This window comes from Ranitomeya imitator, chromosome 9 (assembly GCF_032444005.1).
Source record: "Ranitomeya imitator isolate aRanImi1 chromosome 9, aRanImi1.pri, whole genome shotgun sequence".
Classification (NCBI taxonomy): Eukaryota; Metazoa; Chordata; class Amphibia; order Anura; family Dendrobatidae; genus Ranitomeya; species Ranitomeya imitator.
Window position 1 is genome coordinate 136,220,543 of NC_091290.1, and position 17,007 is coordinate 136,237,549.

Consider the following 17,007-nt stretch of genomic DNA (forward strand, 5'->3'; position numbering starts at 1 on the left):
GGACAAGTGGAAGTCCGTAGATCATTGTGTAACATTCATTGCCCCAGCAGCACAGAGGATTTTAGTAACCAAGACTGCGGAATATGAATATACATGACAGGGGCAGTGTAGTTTAGCAGAGGAAACTGTGAGGATTATGGTAAAGGACACAAAATCAGGATAGGAGAGTCAAGTGGTAAAAATTCTGACAGCAGCAGGAGATGATGGTGTTGATCTTACAGGAGGCAGTGACCAACATCCTTCTTATAGATGTTATATGAGTAATTCCTCGCCTACTGTAAAAAGTACTGTAGATTTCACTGTAAAATCATGCTGAATCTGCAGAAAACTTTACACAAGTTACGAGTGTACTATGATACAGATCCAAAGCAGATTTCATCTTAGCAGGTTGCAAAAGGTGAAATCTGCGGTAAAAATCTGCAACAGAAATTTGTAGGCAGAATTTCAAGCTTTTGCATTAGAGGGGTAGACCACACGGTGGGCGAAACTCCGTCCGCCGTCGATTTTTGAGACAAAATTGCACGGCCATTGATCACCGCGCAGGTCTGGGCTGCAGGTGGCAACTAGCTTTTAAAAAGTAAAAAGAGCAGCGCAGAGTATTTCAGCAGAAGAGTGTAAAGTATGACTGAACCGAACCTCAGCCGGACATCTGCGGCGGGACACAGCGCAATGCATTTCTTTTTTTTTTTTTGCAGACATTGTCCTCGGCGCACCCACCCCGGGGCTTTACAGATATGAATGCAAAACGGATAACAATGTTTCCCTTTAAACATTAACCTTGACTTTTGTCGATTGATCGCTTGCTTTGCATAGAGGGAAACAGGAGTCCATTTATATTAGGTGATAAAAAAAACATTTGCTTAAAGGGAATGGAGTCTTGGTGACTGTATGTTGGTATAATTTGAGCACTGTATGGCGGCATTACCACTGGCATTGTAATTAACACTGTGCATTATATTACCTGTGTGGTGTAGGATCGTGGCGGTGGCACTATATAGTAACTGTATGGGAGTGTTCTTTGGCCAACATTTTGCACTGTTGGACACTTTTAGTCATGTGCACACTGTATGACCGTACATCATTTATACATCTTAGCCTAATACTAGTTTGGTTCCAGAATCTCCGAATTTTATAATGAAGTCGAAATCAGACCGTCCGTCCTGTCGTTCACAAATTGAAGGGATTATTCCCATCTCCCTAACTAGAGTATTTTCGGATAGTGCGTGTAAATCCAAGACATTTAGCAATTTACTATGTATTAACATTTTCAGCTGTTTCTGAGATATTAACTCTTTTTTTCTTTTGTTTACAGCTTGTTGCTTTGGAAACTGACCACCGCTGCCAGGCAGCAGAACAAACACAGTACTTACAAGCGCTTTTATTTTCAGCTTGTAAGCACTGCATAGAAGCTGGGAAGGATCTGTGGAGTGTTTTGACTCCTAATTCTGGCCAGCTTCAACACAGTGCTTACAAGACAGACAGCAGCGGTGGTCGGTTTCCTAGGCAATGAGGTGTAAATGAAGGAAAAGCGTTTGTATCTCAAGAACAGTCGAAAATGTTAATAAGCAGTAAATTGCAAAAATGCTTGATGTTACAAGCTGTATCCAACAGTATCTATCTGTGAAGATGGGAATAACACCTTTAATGTTTAATTATATGCCGATGAATAAATCTTATTTTTCCTATGTTCCAGTATTAGCATTCGGGAGCTGAAGACAATACTCCCTCAGATTAACTTCAAAGTTGGAGGTGCCAAAGCACTGAAAGACAAGCTGGTGGTAACTATCCATTTGTGCTGCTTGGTACTCACATATCAATTATCCACCAGAAGAAATGGTGTCTGTTAAGAAATTTTAAAGGGATTGGCCATTTTTCACATTTATTATTTTTAGGAATAAGCGTCCCCCAACAATAGTCTGATTGCAGATCATTTAGCTGCAAAGACCACCATCGATCATCTGCAAGCAAACATGTGAAAAAAAATGTTGGCTTTTCCTGCAGCGCCCCCACGGGGAGTATGGAGCATTACACAATTCCCAATTAAATAAGTGGGATCTCGTTTTATCTCTGACTCCCCTTTGGTAAAGGTGTATTCCCGTTTCCAAGGTCATATCCCAATATGTAGTAGGTGTAATAATAATAATAATATTAGCAAATACTTCCAATTAGAAATGTAGTATAGTTCTTCTGATTCACTGTCTCTTTCCTCATGTGCAGGCATTGCAGAACCTTAGGTATCTATGGTTACGACCACTAGCAAGTAACTGTCACTATATCAGTGGTTGTAACCATGGATACCTAAAGGTCGTGCAATGTCTGCACATAAGGAAAGAGACATAGCGAATCAGAAGAACTATTCTACATTTCTAATTAAAGGAATTTGCTAATGTTTATGTTATAATTATTACACTTACTACATATTGGGATAGGATCTTGGAGATGGGAATAACCCTTTAATTCAGATTTTCCTAAAAAAGTATTTTAACCCCTTAATGACCGCCAATACGTCTTTTAACTGACCTGAGATATAAGAGAATAGCCTCCCCATACAGGTGACAATCCAGCATCTGTCGGTTGTACACTATAGCTGACAACTTGCTGTACCAGCCACGATCAGTATTTGCACCATCTAAATCTGTTTAACCCCTTAGATGCTGCTGTCAATAGTGACTACATCATTATAAATGGTTAACAGAGTGTGGTGGCTTCTTCTTTGTCACAATTGGTGCCCTCAGATCATGATTTTGTTGTCCTGATGTTTGCCATGGCAATTCATGACCAAATAGCGGCCTTAGAGTCTGACGGCTATAGTAATCTGTTTAGAAGTTAGCAACATTTAGGTGGTAAAAATGCACATTTTCATTTCTGTCATACCACTTTGCATTAATTCCTGTAAAGCACCTGAAGGGTTAATAAACTACCTGACAGCAGTTTTCAATATGTCAGGGGGTGCTGTTTTTAAAATGGTATCACGTTTGTGGGTTTCCCAATATATGGGACCCCTAAAGTCACTTCAAACATGGATAAGTCCCTAAAAAAATAAATTTTGTAAATTTCTTTGAAAAAATGAAAAATTGTTGCTACATTTTTAAACCTCCTAAAATGCTAACAAAATAAAATAACATTTTACAAATGGTGGTGATGTAAAGCAGACATGTGGGAAATGTTATTTATTAATGGTTTGCTGTTGTATGACTATCTGGAATAAAGGAATAATCATTCAAATTTAGAAAATTGCTAATTTTTTAACATTTTTCTAAAATTTTTGATATTTTTTATAAATAAACACAAAAAATGTTAAACAAAATTTACCATTATCATAAAGTATAATGTGTCACGAAAAAACAATCTCAAAATCACTGGGATTTGTTGAAGCGTTGCAGAGTTATTACCACATAAAGTGACACTGGTCAGATTTCAAAAATTTGGCTCGGTCACTAAGGGGTTAAATATAGCGTTTACAAACAATTCCTGTGACTCTCCTCGATACATTACATTTCTGTAAGTAGGATTTTCTGAATTATATATTATGGCGGTATAACTCGATGTCTGTTCATGGGTTGGGACAATTTGGGTTTGATTTTTGATCAACCTGCTCCCTCAGTGGCTGGTTACTTATATGGCCAGTTTACATGGCTATTTCTTTTCCTTAAAGGGGTATTTCCCATCTCAAAAGTGTATGGCATACATATGGCATGGGATAAATGTTTAATAAACCCAGGTTCCAACTTTGGAATCAGCACCACATCTTGAGAATTGGGGTCGCCCATTTCCCACCTTGTCACCAATGTGAATGGAGAGCTGGCTTTTTCCATTGACTTCTATGGGAGTTCCAAACATAGATGAGACGATAAAAAAAAAATCAATTAGGGTGTCAGGAGATGCTCCTAGGCTGGATAGGAACTTATAAGGGATCTCTCAGGGGAAGGTTTGCTCAGCTGTATTTAGAACTATAGCAATGAATTAAGGCAGTAGACGCCTCCGCTCTCATTGGTGGCCACCCCTTTTTTGGAGACAGATGATGGTCCCATTATTTATGGCATATCCTATTGCTATGCCATTACTGTCTCTCATTTAACTGCTGGGCCATATTACGTCTGGATGGTCATCCTATTGCATACCCCTAGTTCTTGTATGGACATGGTGGTGTGTGCCCTTTCTTTGCCCTTAATGTTGATATGCCCGTCCATCTTGCTTTGTATGAAAGGGGTCTCCAACATCCTATGCCAATATGTAGTAGGTGTAATAATAATAATATTAGAAAATACCTTTAATTAGAAATGTAGTATGGTTCTTCTGATTAGCTATGTGGCTTACCCTATGTACAGGTCACTGCAGCAGCTTAGGTATCCATAGTTATGAACACTAACAGCTAACTGTCACTATATGAATGGTCGTAACCATGGGTACCTAAGCTACTGCAATGCCCTGCACATGGGGTAAGTGAGATAGCTAATCAGAAGCACTATACTACATTTCTAATTTGAGGTATTAGCTAATATTATTATTACTACACCTACTACATATTGGGATAGGATCTTGGAGATGGGAATTCCACTTTAATAGTGTTTTGTTCATTATTTTATAGGACATTGGGATCCCCAGAGACGACCTCACTTTTGAGCATGTACATATGTTCTACAAAAAAATGATGTTTGATCATCAGAGATCCGTAAGTCCACAAAGCCCAACAACCAAGTCTTACCCCATTGTGCTGCTTTTCTATGGGTTGTCCCTCTTGGACTATGCACAATTTTTAGACCCCGAGTCTCCATGTTGATTTTTGAAAATTTTGCTAACACAAAGTAAATTTTTATTTTTTTGCAGATTTTGGATGAATTCCGGAAAGATTCAGTATTTATTCTGGGGTAAGAATTCATAATTTGAGACTATTTTACTGCAATAAAAATGTCAAAATGCACATTATTACAGAATTACGTAGTATGCCCTGAAAGCCGCAGGTCGGAGGCGATCATTTTATAACATTGTCTGGCTATAATAAAAGTACAAATCCCAGCATACTCTGAGTCACATGTTGGGCTTAAAGGGCTTGTCCACTTTTTGGTCATTTTTTTTTAACTAAATGCATGTGTTTGGGGCTAAAAATCATTTTTGCAATTGGGTTTTGTAAAACATTTTGCACCGTTTGGCTTTTACAGGCTCTTTTTTGTGTGGCTCTGCATATTTCGCTTTGAAGTGGTATGTGGCTATAAAATCAACTGAGAAGATCTCGGAGAAAGTCAGATAAGAGAGATACAAACTCTCCCGTCAGACCGTCAGAGTGAGCTCACTGACGGATTCTCAGTTAACTCATCAGCCAGCAGTAGACAGAGCAGCAGAGGCTACAGAAGGCAAACCGTGAACATTTTTTTCATGAAAGTCAATTACAAAAATGATTTTAAGCCTGAAATAGACTGTAGGTTTAGTGGTCCTATAAGAGTCAGCCATTAGTATTGGGGGATGTGTGTAACGTTCCGGTCTGGTTGTATGTTGCAGAAACATTGATCGAGCCGATGCCTCCGCCGTTCATCTGCACGACTTTCAAAGGTTTTTGCAACATAATCAACAGGTGAGTAAAGTGCCCGGCTTGTGTTCTTAGGAAGAATGCCTCCATTCTTCTTCTCCTTCTGTGGTTTCTGGGATGGGATGATACTCTGGTACAAGGTTCCCATCTGTATGTATCAGCGAGATTAGCACCCACAACGCGGATTGGAGGCTACCTGGAGGTTTCAGAAGACTAATAAATGATGGTCATTAATGGGTGTGTATAATTATGCAACTCACTTTTATTTAAGGGTTTAACATATGTAAAATAATAAACCCTTTTGGGGGTCTACAGCTCCTACGCAGACTCGTGTATCTCCATGGTTACAGACTACATACAAAGCCAATGCAGTCAGATCCTGCAGTCGCTTCATTCCTACCGGAGCATAAACCGGACTGCAAAATCGGACAGATTCTCCGTACCTCCCATAGAGTTTGAGTTTCTGTGTTTGGCAGCATGACTATGCACAGAGTAAAAATGGCAGAATATGTCAAATTATTGAGCTGGGTCACCGAGTGCTTAAAAGTCACCACCGCTCTGTTAACTCCATAACTGCAGAGTCCAGACCTCCTCTGGTATAACATCAGCACAAACACTGCTACCCCGCCAGGAGTTTCATGGCCGAGCAGCTGCATGCAGCCGTACATCACCAAGCACAATGCCGAGTGTTGGATGGAGTGGTGTAAAGAAGCCACCACTGGACTCTGGAGGAGACGTGTTCTGTGCAGTGACGGATCACACTTCTCTGTCTGGTATCTGATATAGGAGTCTGGGTTTGGTGACTCCAGGAGGACAATACCCCCTAACTGCATTGTGCCCCCAGTACAGATGGCGGCGGGGGAAAACGCTTTGGGCTGTTATCAGGGGCGGCCTCGGCCCTTTTGTTCTAATGATGGTTAATCTTAATCTTCAGCATAAGACATTGTGGACAACTGTAGCTGCCAGCTTTGTGGGAACAGATTGGGGAAGACCCTTCTCTGTTCTCCATGACTGTGCCCAGTGCACAACGTGCCTACAGACATGGGGGGAGTTTGGTGGAAGTATAAGAGTGGCCGCACCAAGCTTTATTTAAAAATGCAGATTGTGAGCCCGGCCTCTCTCCAACGTCAGGGTCTGACCTCACAAATGCACTTCCGGATGTAAGGGCAAAAATTCTCACAGACGCTTCCAAAATCTGGTATAAAACCTTCTCAAAAGAGCGGGAGCAGTTATATCTGCAGAAGCCGACTCCATATTAATGTCTATGGAAGTAGGATGGGAGGACAGGAAAGCTTTTGTATGGGGAATATGGAGGGGGCACATACTTTTTGCCTATATACTGTATATACTGTACATGGTTTAGAAATTAAGGCTAGCGCTCCAGATCATTGCCAGGAGTTGATGATTGTCGATAGTTGATAATTGTTAAAGATGAATGAATAGATAGATGATATATAATTGATGTCTTCACATGACATATCTATCATCTATTATCTATCTATTATCTATCATCTATCTATTATCTATCTATCATCTATTATCTATTATCTATCATCTATCTATTATCTATCTATAATCTATTATCTATCTTTTATCTATCTATCTATCATCTATCTATCATGTCTATTATCTATCTATAATCTATTATCTATCTTTTATCTATCTATCTATCTATCTATCTATCATCTATCTATCATGTCTATTATCTATCTTTTATCTATTATCTATCTATCATTTATCTGTCTATCATCTATTATCTATCATCTGTCTATTATCAATCTATTTATCAATCAATCATTTATCTATTATCTATCTATATCTATTATCATCTATCTATCTATCTATCTATTATCTATCCATCTATTATTATCTATATCTATCTATCTATTATCTAATATCTATTATCTATCTATGAGCAGCGCAGTGGTTAGCACTCTAGCCTTTGCAGCGCTGGGGTCCTGGGTTCTAATTCTACCCAGGACGATATCTGCAAGGAGTTTGTATGTTCTCCCCGTGTTTGCGTGGGTTTCCTCCGGGTTCTCCGGTTTCCTCCCACATTCCAAAGACATACTGATAGGGAATTTAGAGTGTGAGCCCCATTGGGGACAGCAATGATAATGTGTGCAACCTGTAAAGCGCTGCAGAATATGTTAGCGATATATAAAAATATAAAGATAAAGAAAGATCTATCTATCTATCTATTTCTATCTGCCTTATAATTACAATCTTCAGTTCCTCTTAGTGACTCTCCGGATCTTGCACTTTATGCCGTAGCTCAAACAGGGGAATGAAATCCTTTCCATCAGAATATTTGCAGATAAGAGCTGCCCACCGATAACAAGTAAATCCAATCTGCATGTAGATGAATCTCGGAGGACAGAGAATGACTTTGTATTTTTTCCCCAGTATTGATACAAGCGCCTTTTTATTTTGCTCTTTCTAAATAAAATCTCTGCCGGCGCGGCGTGAGGCTCATTGTTCGTCCGCTCACAATAGAAAATTTCTTTGCTCATTTAATTATATTATTCAAAGTGATAAAAATAATATTTTTTTTTAACAAATAATGTAAATTTCAGAAGAGCGCGGCCCATTATGTGCATTGTGGTGCGGGCAGATCAATAGAGCGAGGTTTTGAATATTCTGCCTCCGTTCCGGGGGCAGCGGGGGTGCGCCATTCAATGTTTGCGGATATTTAACATTTTCTATGCAAATAAAGAGGAAACTGCTGCTGGGAAAATGATTTGTTCTCTGCACCTACAAAGCCACCCAAAGACCATCATCATTATCCGGATGGATGGAGATTAGCTTCTGATGATATTTTTTTTTTTTTTGCATATGGAAATGGCCTGTCCTCCCAGTGGGATGAGGGGATGAATGTGAACAGCGCCGTTCCTTGTTCCGTATTTGCATGGAGTAATTATATCTAACTTCGGCCTTTTTATTCCCCACCCCGATGCGCCGGCTGATGCCACAACAGATAGTGAGTGGCGGGGTTAGACGCTGCTTGTCGCACCTCACAATGGTCACGTCTCCTGTCCTCAGCTATTCCAATTAACCCTAATAATCCGCCACATTGCTGTAACCCTTTCCTGACCACGGCCAGTTATGCCACGCTGATCTCGCATGCATGAATGTCCACTTTTACCAAGCCCATTTTATTGGTCCTCCAAAAATATCTTGGTTACGAGGTCTCCTTCCCTTGGGACCTCCAGCGATCGGGTGAAATCTGTATCCTGAAACAAGTGTTTTGTTTCACCACAGCGCCCCCACAGGGGACATTAAGTTTTACACTGAGTTTATTAAAATCATGTATAAGCCGGGTCTTCCAACTGCTTGTGACCACTATTGGTCCTATATGGGGTAGCCTATCTGAATGGCGGAATTAGCCATGTAATCATAAGTCCCGCCCTTGCTCTAAGAAGCTCCACCCCTGAGGAACATTCATTGAAATATGTTGACGACTCATACCAGTGCCCCCTGCGGACCCTTGACTTTGTGTTATGCCCCCCTAAGTCATCTCATCTTCACTGCTAGCTGTAGAGGCCTTACTATATTATTTGTCTTAATTACTGAATTACACATGTAAACATAAGTCACGCCCACGCTCTAAAAAGCTCCACCCCCAAGGAGCAGTCATTGAAATATACAGTAAGTGTCTCAGTAAATCTATACTGTCAGTCCAGAAATTAATTAAAAAATTTATTATGAGCAGAAAAAATTATTAAATAGTGTTTATTGTGAAGAGGGGTTTCTGCAGTGAAAATATTGCTGGCCTATTCTTAGGAAAGGCCGTCAATATCAGATGACTTGTCTTTTTTTAATATTACTGTACTTGTTTTTATTATGTATACTCTTCCTCACATGTAAAGCGCCATGGAATAAATGGCGATATAATAATAAATAATAATAATAATGAGTGGAGGGTCTCAGTCTAGGCACTTCCTATGATCAATGGATTGAAGTGAGGGGACCACAGGGCAGACAGCGCCGTAATTTCGTTGGTGGCTGGTTCTGGAATTGCAACACAGTCCATTCACCTGAAAACTACTAAATTGCAGTGAGGAAGAATAGGCCCCTTCAGACAGCAGACGGGTACGATTGTCGGATGTCAGACCCCCCACTGATGGCTTAGAAAACCCCTTTAATACGCTCCTTTAAAAACTTTGTCAGCAGGATAATGACGATTTGCTGAAAGGGATGTCGAATATTATTATTATTTTTTTGTCTTAAAAGGAGTCCTCGGCCCAAGATCTTAATAAAGTCCGGGAACGCATGACGAAATTCATTGATGACACTATGAGGGAGACGGCGGAGCCCTTTCTGTACGTGGACGAGGTAAAGGAAACTACAGAGAAATCTGAAAACTGTCCCCAGAGCTCCTCAGGGTGAAGCTAGAAAGTCATCAATTAATTCTCTCCATTCTGACAGCTCAGCCTACAAAACGATATTTAGAGGGGTTCTCCACATTCGGCTGCTTGATACGACCTAACCTTATTCTTACGGGCTTGTTTCTCTTTCAGTTTCTGACCTACTTATTTTCCAAAGAAAACAGCATCTGGGATGAGAAATGTGATGAGATTACTGTACAGAACATGAATAATCCGCTGTCACATTACTGGATTGCTTCCTCACATAACACGTAAGTATTGATGAAGGTTTAATCCTGTGGGTGCCAGGAATGATCTGCATTTCATTGTCTTTGGAAAACCTCTGGCACCTGAACTGCGAAATCAACCCAATGTGGAGGTTTATTCCTTGTGCTGTAACAAGGGAAGGTCAGAGATAAGCAGGGTATAATCTAACCATCCGAGCAAATAAGGAGAACAGATGTGAGAGTGTGTCCAACACTGAGCACCATTTTACAGCTTACATATAGAAATAATCAACGTGAAATATAAATAACTTCATAAATACATAGCTTTATATATCTGGTTCTGACGCTGAGTTACCTTCTGTATTACACTCCAGAGCTGTGATCACTATTCTGCTGGTGCAGTCACTGTGTACATACATTACATTACTGATCCTGAGTTACCTCCTGTATTATACCCCAGAGCTGCACTCACTATTCTGCTGGGGCAGTCACTGTGTACATACATTACATTACTGATCCTGAGTTACACCCTGTATTATACCCCAGAGCTGCACTCACTATTCTGCTGGTGCAGTCACTATGTACATACATTACATTACTGATTCTGAGTTACATCCTGTATTATGCTCCAGAGCTGCACTTACTATTCTGCTGGTGCAGTCACTGTGTACATACATTGCATTACTGATTCTGAGTTACATCCTGTATTATGCTCCAGAGCTGCACTTACTATTCTGCTGGTGCAGTCACTGTGTACATACATTGCATTACTGATTCTGAGTTACATCCTGTATTATGCTCCAGAGCCGCACTCACTATTCTGCTGGTGCAGTCACTGTGTACATACATTACTGATTCTGAGTTACATCCTGTATTGTACTCCAGAGCTGCACTCACTATTCTGCTGGTGCAGTCACTGTGTACATACATTACATTACTGATCCTGAGTTACATCCTGTATTATACTCCAGAGCTGCACTCACTATTCTGCTGGTACAATCACTGTGTACATACATTACATTACTGATCCTGTACTGATCCTGAGTTACATCCTGTATTATACCCCAAAGCTGCACTCACTATTCTGCTGGTGCAGTCACTGTGCACATACATTACATTACTGATCCTGAGTTACATCCTGTATTATACCCCAGAGCTGCACTCACTATTCTGCTGGTGCAGTCATTGTGTACATACATTGCATTACTGATCCTGAGTTACATCCTGTATTATACCCCAGAGCTGCACTCACTATTCTGCTGGTGCAGTCACTGTCTACATACATTACATTACTGATCCTGAGTTACATCCTGTATTATACCCCAGAGCTGCACTCACTATTCTGCTGGTGCAGGCACTGTGTACATACATTACATTACTGATCCTGAGTTACATCCTGTATTATACCCCAGAGCTGCACTCACTATTCTGCTGGTGCAGTCACTGTGTACATACATTACATTACTGATCCTGAGTTACATCCTGTATTATACCCCAGAGCTGCACTCACTATTCTGCTGGTGCAGTCACTGTGTACATACATTACATATACCTCCTAAGACTACTTATTTACAGCGGGGATCAGAAAAACCTTGAATCCTGGCTGTCAATAAAAATAAGCTATGGCTGCTGAAATGCAAAAACTAAAACATTTCACTGATGAATAATTGAAGTCTATAGACCCAGCTCCCTGTAGTGTCTGTACATTATATGCGCAGTGTTCTTGCTGTTTACTTTTGCAGTCTGGTTTGTGGCCAAACGTATGCTAATTTCAGAAGTCACATGCACACAATCATGTGACAGCTAAGCTCTGCCCAGAGTCTCATTAAGTTTAAAAATGAATGGCAGCTCTTAATGAATTTTCGCCCTTTGGCTCCACTCAAGTCTATAACACCGAAGTAAATACTCGAGTGCTAGGCAGTGTAAGGATTCTTCTGTACTGGATTTCTTTGGTTGATCGAGAAGCTACCCAGCCCCAGCACGCCTCGATCCCCTCTTGCACACTGCTATTTTTCTGGTACAGAGTTTCAAATCTTCAGAGATAAAAGAAAATGATAAAACTTGGTCACCACTAGGGGGAGCTTAGGAGTTCACTGCATACAACTGAATCAATACATTTCTTGGCTCCATCTAGTGGTGACAGCAGCATTTGCACATCCGTAGATTTGGCGCTTTATTTTACAAAAATGGGAGTTCTGTCCGCCTTAAAAAATGAATGGATGGAATCATCGGCTTTCTCCAAATCACCTTTAATTACAAGATCACCCATCGAGCTGCGTCTTGTTCTGCTTCCTTTGCAGGTATTTAACAGGAGACCAGCTGCGCAGTGAGTCGTCCACTGAAGCCTATGTGCGGTGTCTGCGGATGGGGTGCCGATGTATTGAGTGTGAGTATTGGTACTTTATATATAAGAAAGGAGAGTGCTTCATGTTCAGAACTGTTTAAAGTAGATGCAGAAACCCACCTTGTGCTGGAGACACAGCACCCCTAGTGGCGTAGTTTGGGATAGCTCCGTTCCACTTTACCGCATAGAAGGTAATTGATAGCGGGATGGGGGAAAAGTTTTGATACAGCAAGTGCTAGTTCTTCAGCAGAAATAATTTTTAGGCTTGCTTAAAAATAATCCATCGTTTTGAGAAAATTAAATGTGCTGCCGAGAAATATGACAGTCCATACATGTGGAATGACCTATTACTACTAATACATAAAATCCCTAAATAATCAAAAAAAGCTAAAAAATCTATTATGATATATAAGTAAAATTAATTTTAATACTAGATAAGTCCCTAGTGGTTGTTTGGTGGAGATACAATGATGGCTGCCGTGGGAGCAGCTAAGGAAGTTGAACCAACTACTCCCATCAGGGACTTCAGGCAGCCTGTGAGTAGACTGAGAATGATGGCTTAGGCCAAGACTAGTAATCTAAGCTTATACTTAGGGCTTCAGGTACATTTTAATGTGGGCGAGACGGAGAGGGAAGGGGTAAGGAGTTTATGAGAGACAGTGCATTAGTGATAATTAACTAAATACATGTGAAAGGATGGGATAGGATTAAAGGGATTCAGTCACAGGGTCAGTTTTTGTTCATATTTCCATTGCTTCCTTTAGTTTTAGTTTTTTTTATATATTTGTTAAATCCGTCGTACGGTACTAGAGATATGGGACTTTTTATTTGGTGCTAATTTTTATATTCTTCACAAGGGGGCGTGGCTCACAGGGTAATTATCCAGTACATTCTAAAGACACGCCCCTGAGGATCATGTGAGCCACGCCCCTTGTATAAGTCAGGAAAAATTACCTCTTAGTAAAAAAAAGTCTCATATCTCTGGAACCGTTTGGTGGATTTGAAAAAAATAAAATATTTAATACTCAGGGGAGTAGGGGGAATAAAATAAGAGCACAAACTAGGCACTTTAAAGGGGTTGTCACATCTTATTAAATAGGTAAAATTGGTGCTCGCAAAAGCAAACAGTTTATTAAAAGTCCTCAGGTGGATGTTTAATTCTGTAGTGTAACGCTCACTGCCTAGGCAAGAAGCAAGGGCATGCATGTTGTTTGCTATATAGGGTGCAAGCGCAGCTCTGAAGTTAGCAGCATTGCTGAACCCGAAAAGTTTAGTGCCCCGGCGCCTCCTCTGCTAGTAGCACAGCAATGTCGTTGGCCCTAATGGACAGTCGCCAGGAGTGCAGCGTCTGGGGTCAACCTGGAATTTGGGAAGCAGGGGAGCGGTGTGCTCCCGATTATTATGAGTGCACCCCTTTAGTGATTACTTTAGTTCGGATTCTAAAATGCGTTTGTACCAATAAATAGGACCGTGTGTACACCACCAGCCTCAGGATCAGCAGCGGTGCCCATGAAACGTTTCCTCCATCCGGGTATCCGTTATAACACGCTGTCTGCCCTTTAAAGTTTTGCAGAAAATGCAAGATGTTTCATTTAGAATTAAAGAAAAAAAAAAAAGATAGAAAATCGATGGAAGTAAATTTCAGAAAGTCCCGCTCTCCCGGGGGGACTTTAGTAAAAGCCCATTTAATTTAGCAGTACGGTGCAATATGGGTAGAGCAGTGAACTGCTGACGTACCGGCCGAAATATCTCGGCGAAGGTCGGTAATGTGCTCACGTTGTGCTGGGAAGTGGACTGCGCTCGCTGAAGTGTGATTGTTTCCTGTCTCTCACCTCTCTCCAGTGGACTGCTGGGACGGCCCTGATGGAAAGCCAATTATTTATCACGGATGGACAAGAACAACGAAAATTAAATTTGAGGACGTGGTGCAAGCTATTAAGGACCATGCATTTGTCACCTCCGAGTGAGTCCCTGCTGTAACCCTTTAACAACTGGACAGGTGATGAAGGACAGATGGGGCTTATCTGTAGAGACGAGCCTAGGATACATGGTGCCACCATAATCACCCACATATAATAACCAGTGCTGACATCACTGCGACTTTGCAATTTACCTCTTATTAAAAACTAGATGGTGGCTCGATTCTAACGCATCGGGTATCCTAGAATATGTATTTATGTATGTATATAGCAGCCACATAGTATATAGCACAGGCCACGTAGTATATAGGAGCCATGTATATATAGCAGACAAATACTACGTGGCCTGTGCTATATACTATGTGGCTGCTATATACATACATATTGTAGAATACCCGATGCGTTAATACAGGCCATACAATATATAACAGTGGCCACGCAGTATATAACACAGCCACGTACTATATAACACAGCCCACGCAGTATATAGCAGCCACGCAGTATATAACACAGGCCACGCAGTATATAGCAGCCACGCAGTATATAACACAGGCCACGCAGTATATAACACTGTCCACGTAATATATAGCACAGCCCACGCAGTATATAGCAGCCACGTAGTATATAACACAGGCCACGCAGTATATAACAGTGGCCATGTAATATATAGAGTATATCACACATCCCACATAGTATATAACATTGCCTATAGTATATAGCAGCCACGCAGTATCTAACACAGCCCACGTAGTATATAGCAGTGTGGGCACCATATCCCTTTTAAAAAAAATAATTAAAATAAAAAATAGTTACCGTATATACTCACCCCCTAGGATCCACCGAAGCTCCGGCGATAGGCGCGCGGCTGCCGCCATCTTCCGTTCCCAGGATGCATTGCGAAATTACCCAGATGACTTAGCGGTCTTGCGACACCGCTAAGTCTTCTGGGTAATTTCGCAATTCATCGCCGGGAACGGAAGATGGCAGCCGGCGCGTGCGGCTCAGCGAACTACGGAGGGAGAGAATAGCAAGTTTTTTGTTCATTATTTTCAACATTACATGTTTTTTTTACTATTGATGCCGCATAGGCAGCATCAATAGTAAAAAGTTGGTCACACAGGGTTAATAGCAGCGGTTACGGAGTGCGTTACCCTCGGCATAACGCAGTTCGTTACCGCCGGCATTAACCCTGTGTTAGCGGTGACCGGAGGGGAGTATGCAGGCGCTGGGCACTGACTGCGGGGAGTAAGGAGCGGCCATTTTCTTCCTGACTGTGCCCGTCGCTGATTGGTCGTGGCTGTTTTGCCGCGACCAATCAGCGACTTGGATTTCCATGACAGACAGAGGCCGCGACCAATGAATATCCGTGACAGACAGAAAGACGGAAGTGACCCTTAGACAATTATATAGTAGATTTTTACTAGCTTTTTCCTTTTTTGGCTTCTCTTTTTTGGAATCCGTTCTCGGCTATCCCCTGTGATTGATTTACACGGAGATTAACCTTCTCTTCACACGTCTCCATGTTCTGTCCACTGTAGATACCCAGTCATACTTTCCATTGAAGAGCACTGCACGCTGGAGCAGCAGAGGTACATGGCCAAGGTGTTTAAAGATGTATTCGGTGACATGCTGTTAAGTAAGCCCATTGAAGCAAGTGCGGATCAGCTGCCATCTCCTACGCAGCTGAAGGAGAAAATCATTATCAAGGTGAATATTGTACTGGCCTGTAGGTTTGGTGATGGCCAAACCGCTGCACGTCTACTCTTAGCAACTCTGACATTCCGACTAATAAGTTACATCACCTTTTAGATCGAGCCTTTCTGATATAGAAGATTATACAGCTTGAAAGCGCTCCTCAGGGGCGTAAACCAAAAAGTACCCTCCCCTTATTACCAGATATTAGTTGGCCACTGTCAGCAAAGTACATCCTTTAGCCCCTTTCCTAGGAACGTACACTATATGCAAAAAAAAAAAAAATTATTATATATATATATATATATATATATACAGCTTGAAAACTCTCCTCAGGGGCGTGAACAATAGGGGGGGCAGGTCTTACCAAACAAAGTCTTCCTATCCCTTTTTTCCAGATCTTAGTTTGCTCCTATCAGCAAAGTACATCGTTTAGCTCCTTTCCTTAGATCGTACACTATAAGCAAAAAATAAAAAAAAATATTTAGACACCTAGAGATATAGCAGATTATTCAGCTTGAAAACACTCCCCAGGGGTGTGAACCCAAAAAGTCTCCTCCCAATTTTACCAGATCTTAGTTGGCCACTATCAGCAAAGTACATCCTCTCGCCTCTTTACTTAGATCGTACATTATATGCAAACATTTAAAAAAAAAAACACTATTTAGACACCTACAGATAAAGCAGATTATGCAGCTTGAAAATGTTGCTCAGGGGCGTGAACTATAGGGGCGGGTCTTACAAAACCAAAAAAGTCTCCTCCCTCTTTTTTTTACTAGATCTTAGTTGGCCATCATCAGCGAAGTACATGCTCTCTCCCCTTTCCTTAGATCGTACACTATATGCCAAAAAATATTTAGACACCTAGAGATTACAACTAGCTTTTATGGCGTCCTATTTTTAAAATCTAAGGGCTTCTTGAAGATTGCTGACA

The 17,007-nt window shown here is 41.1% G+C and overlaps 1 protein-coding gene across 4 annotated transcripts in view; it reads left to right on the forward strand.

Moving 5' to 3' along the window:
* PLCG2 (phospholipase C gamma 2) overlaps positions 1 to 17,007 on the forward strand; it is a 117,475-nt gene that overhangs the window by 50,653 nt on the left and 49,815 nt on the right. For all 4 annotated transcript variants that reach the window (XR_011315233.1, XM_069739169.1, XM_069739167.1 and 1 more), the window contains exons 6-14: positions 1,694 to 1,778; positions 4,589 to 4,672; positions 4,828 to 4,868; positions 5,497 to 5,569; positions 9,758 to 9,859; positions 10,045 to 10,163; positions 12,419 to 12,504; positions 14,305 to 14,425; positions 15,920 to 16,088. Coding sequence is in view for 3 of the 4 variants with exons in the window: in XM_069739169.1 (XP_069595270.1) it covers positions 1,694 to 1,778; positions 4,589 to 4,672; positions 4,828 to 4,868; positions 5,497 to 5,569; positions 9,758 to 9,859; positions 10,045 to 10,163; positions 12,419 to 12,504; positions 14,305 to 14,425; positions 15,920 to 16,088 (880 nt within the window). In the remaining variant the exon portion in view is untranslated. The remainder of the gene's footprint in view (positions 1 to 1,693; positions 1,779 to 4,588; positions 4,673 to 4,827; positions 4,869 to 5,496; positions 5,570 to 9,757; positions 9,860 to 10,044; positions 10,164 to 12,418; positions 12,505 to 14,304; positions 14,426 to 15,919; positions 16,089 to 17,007) is intronic.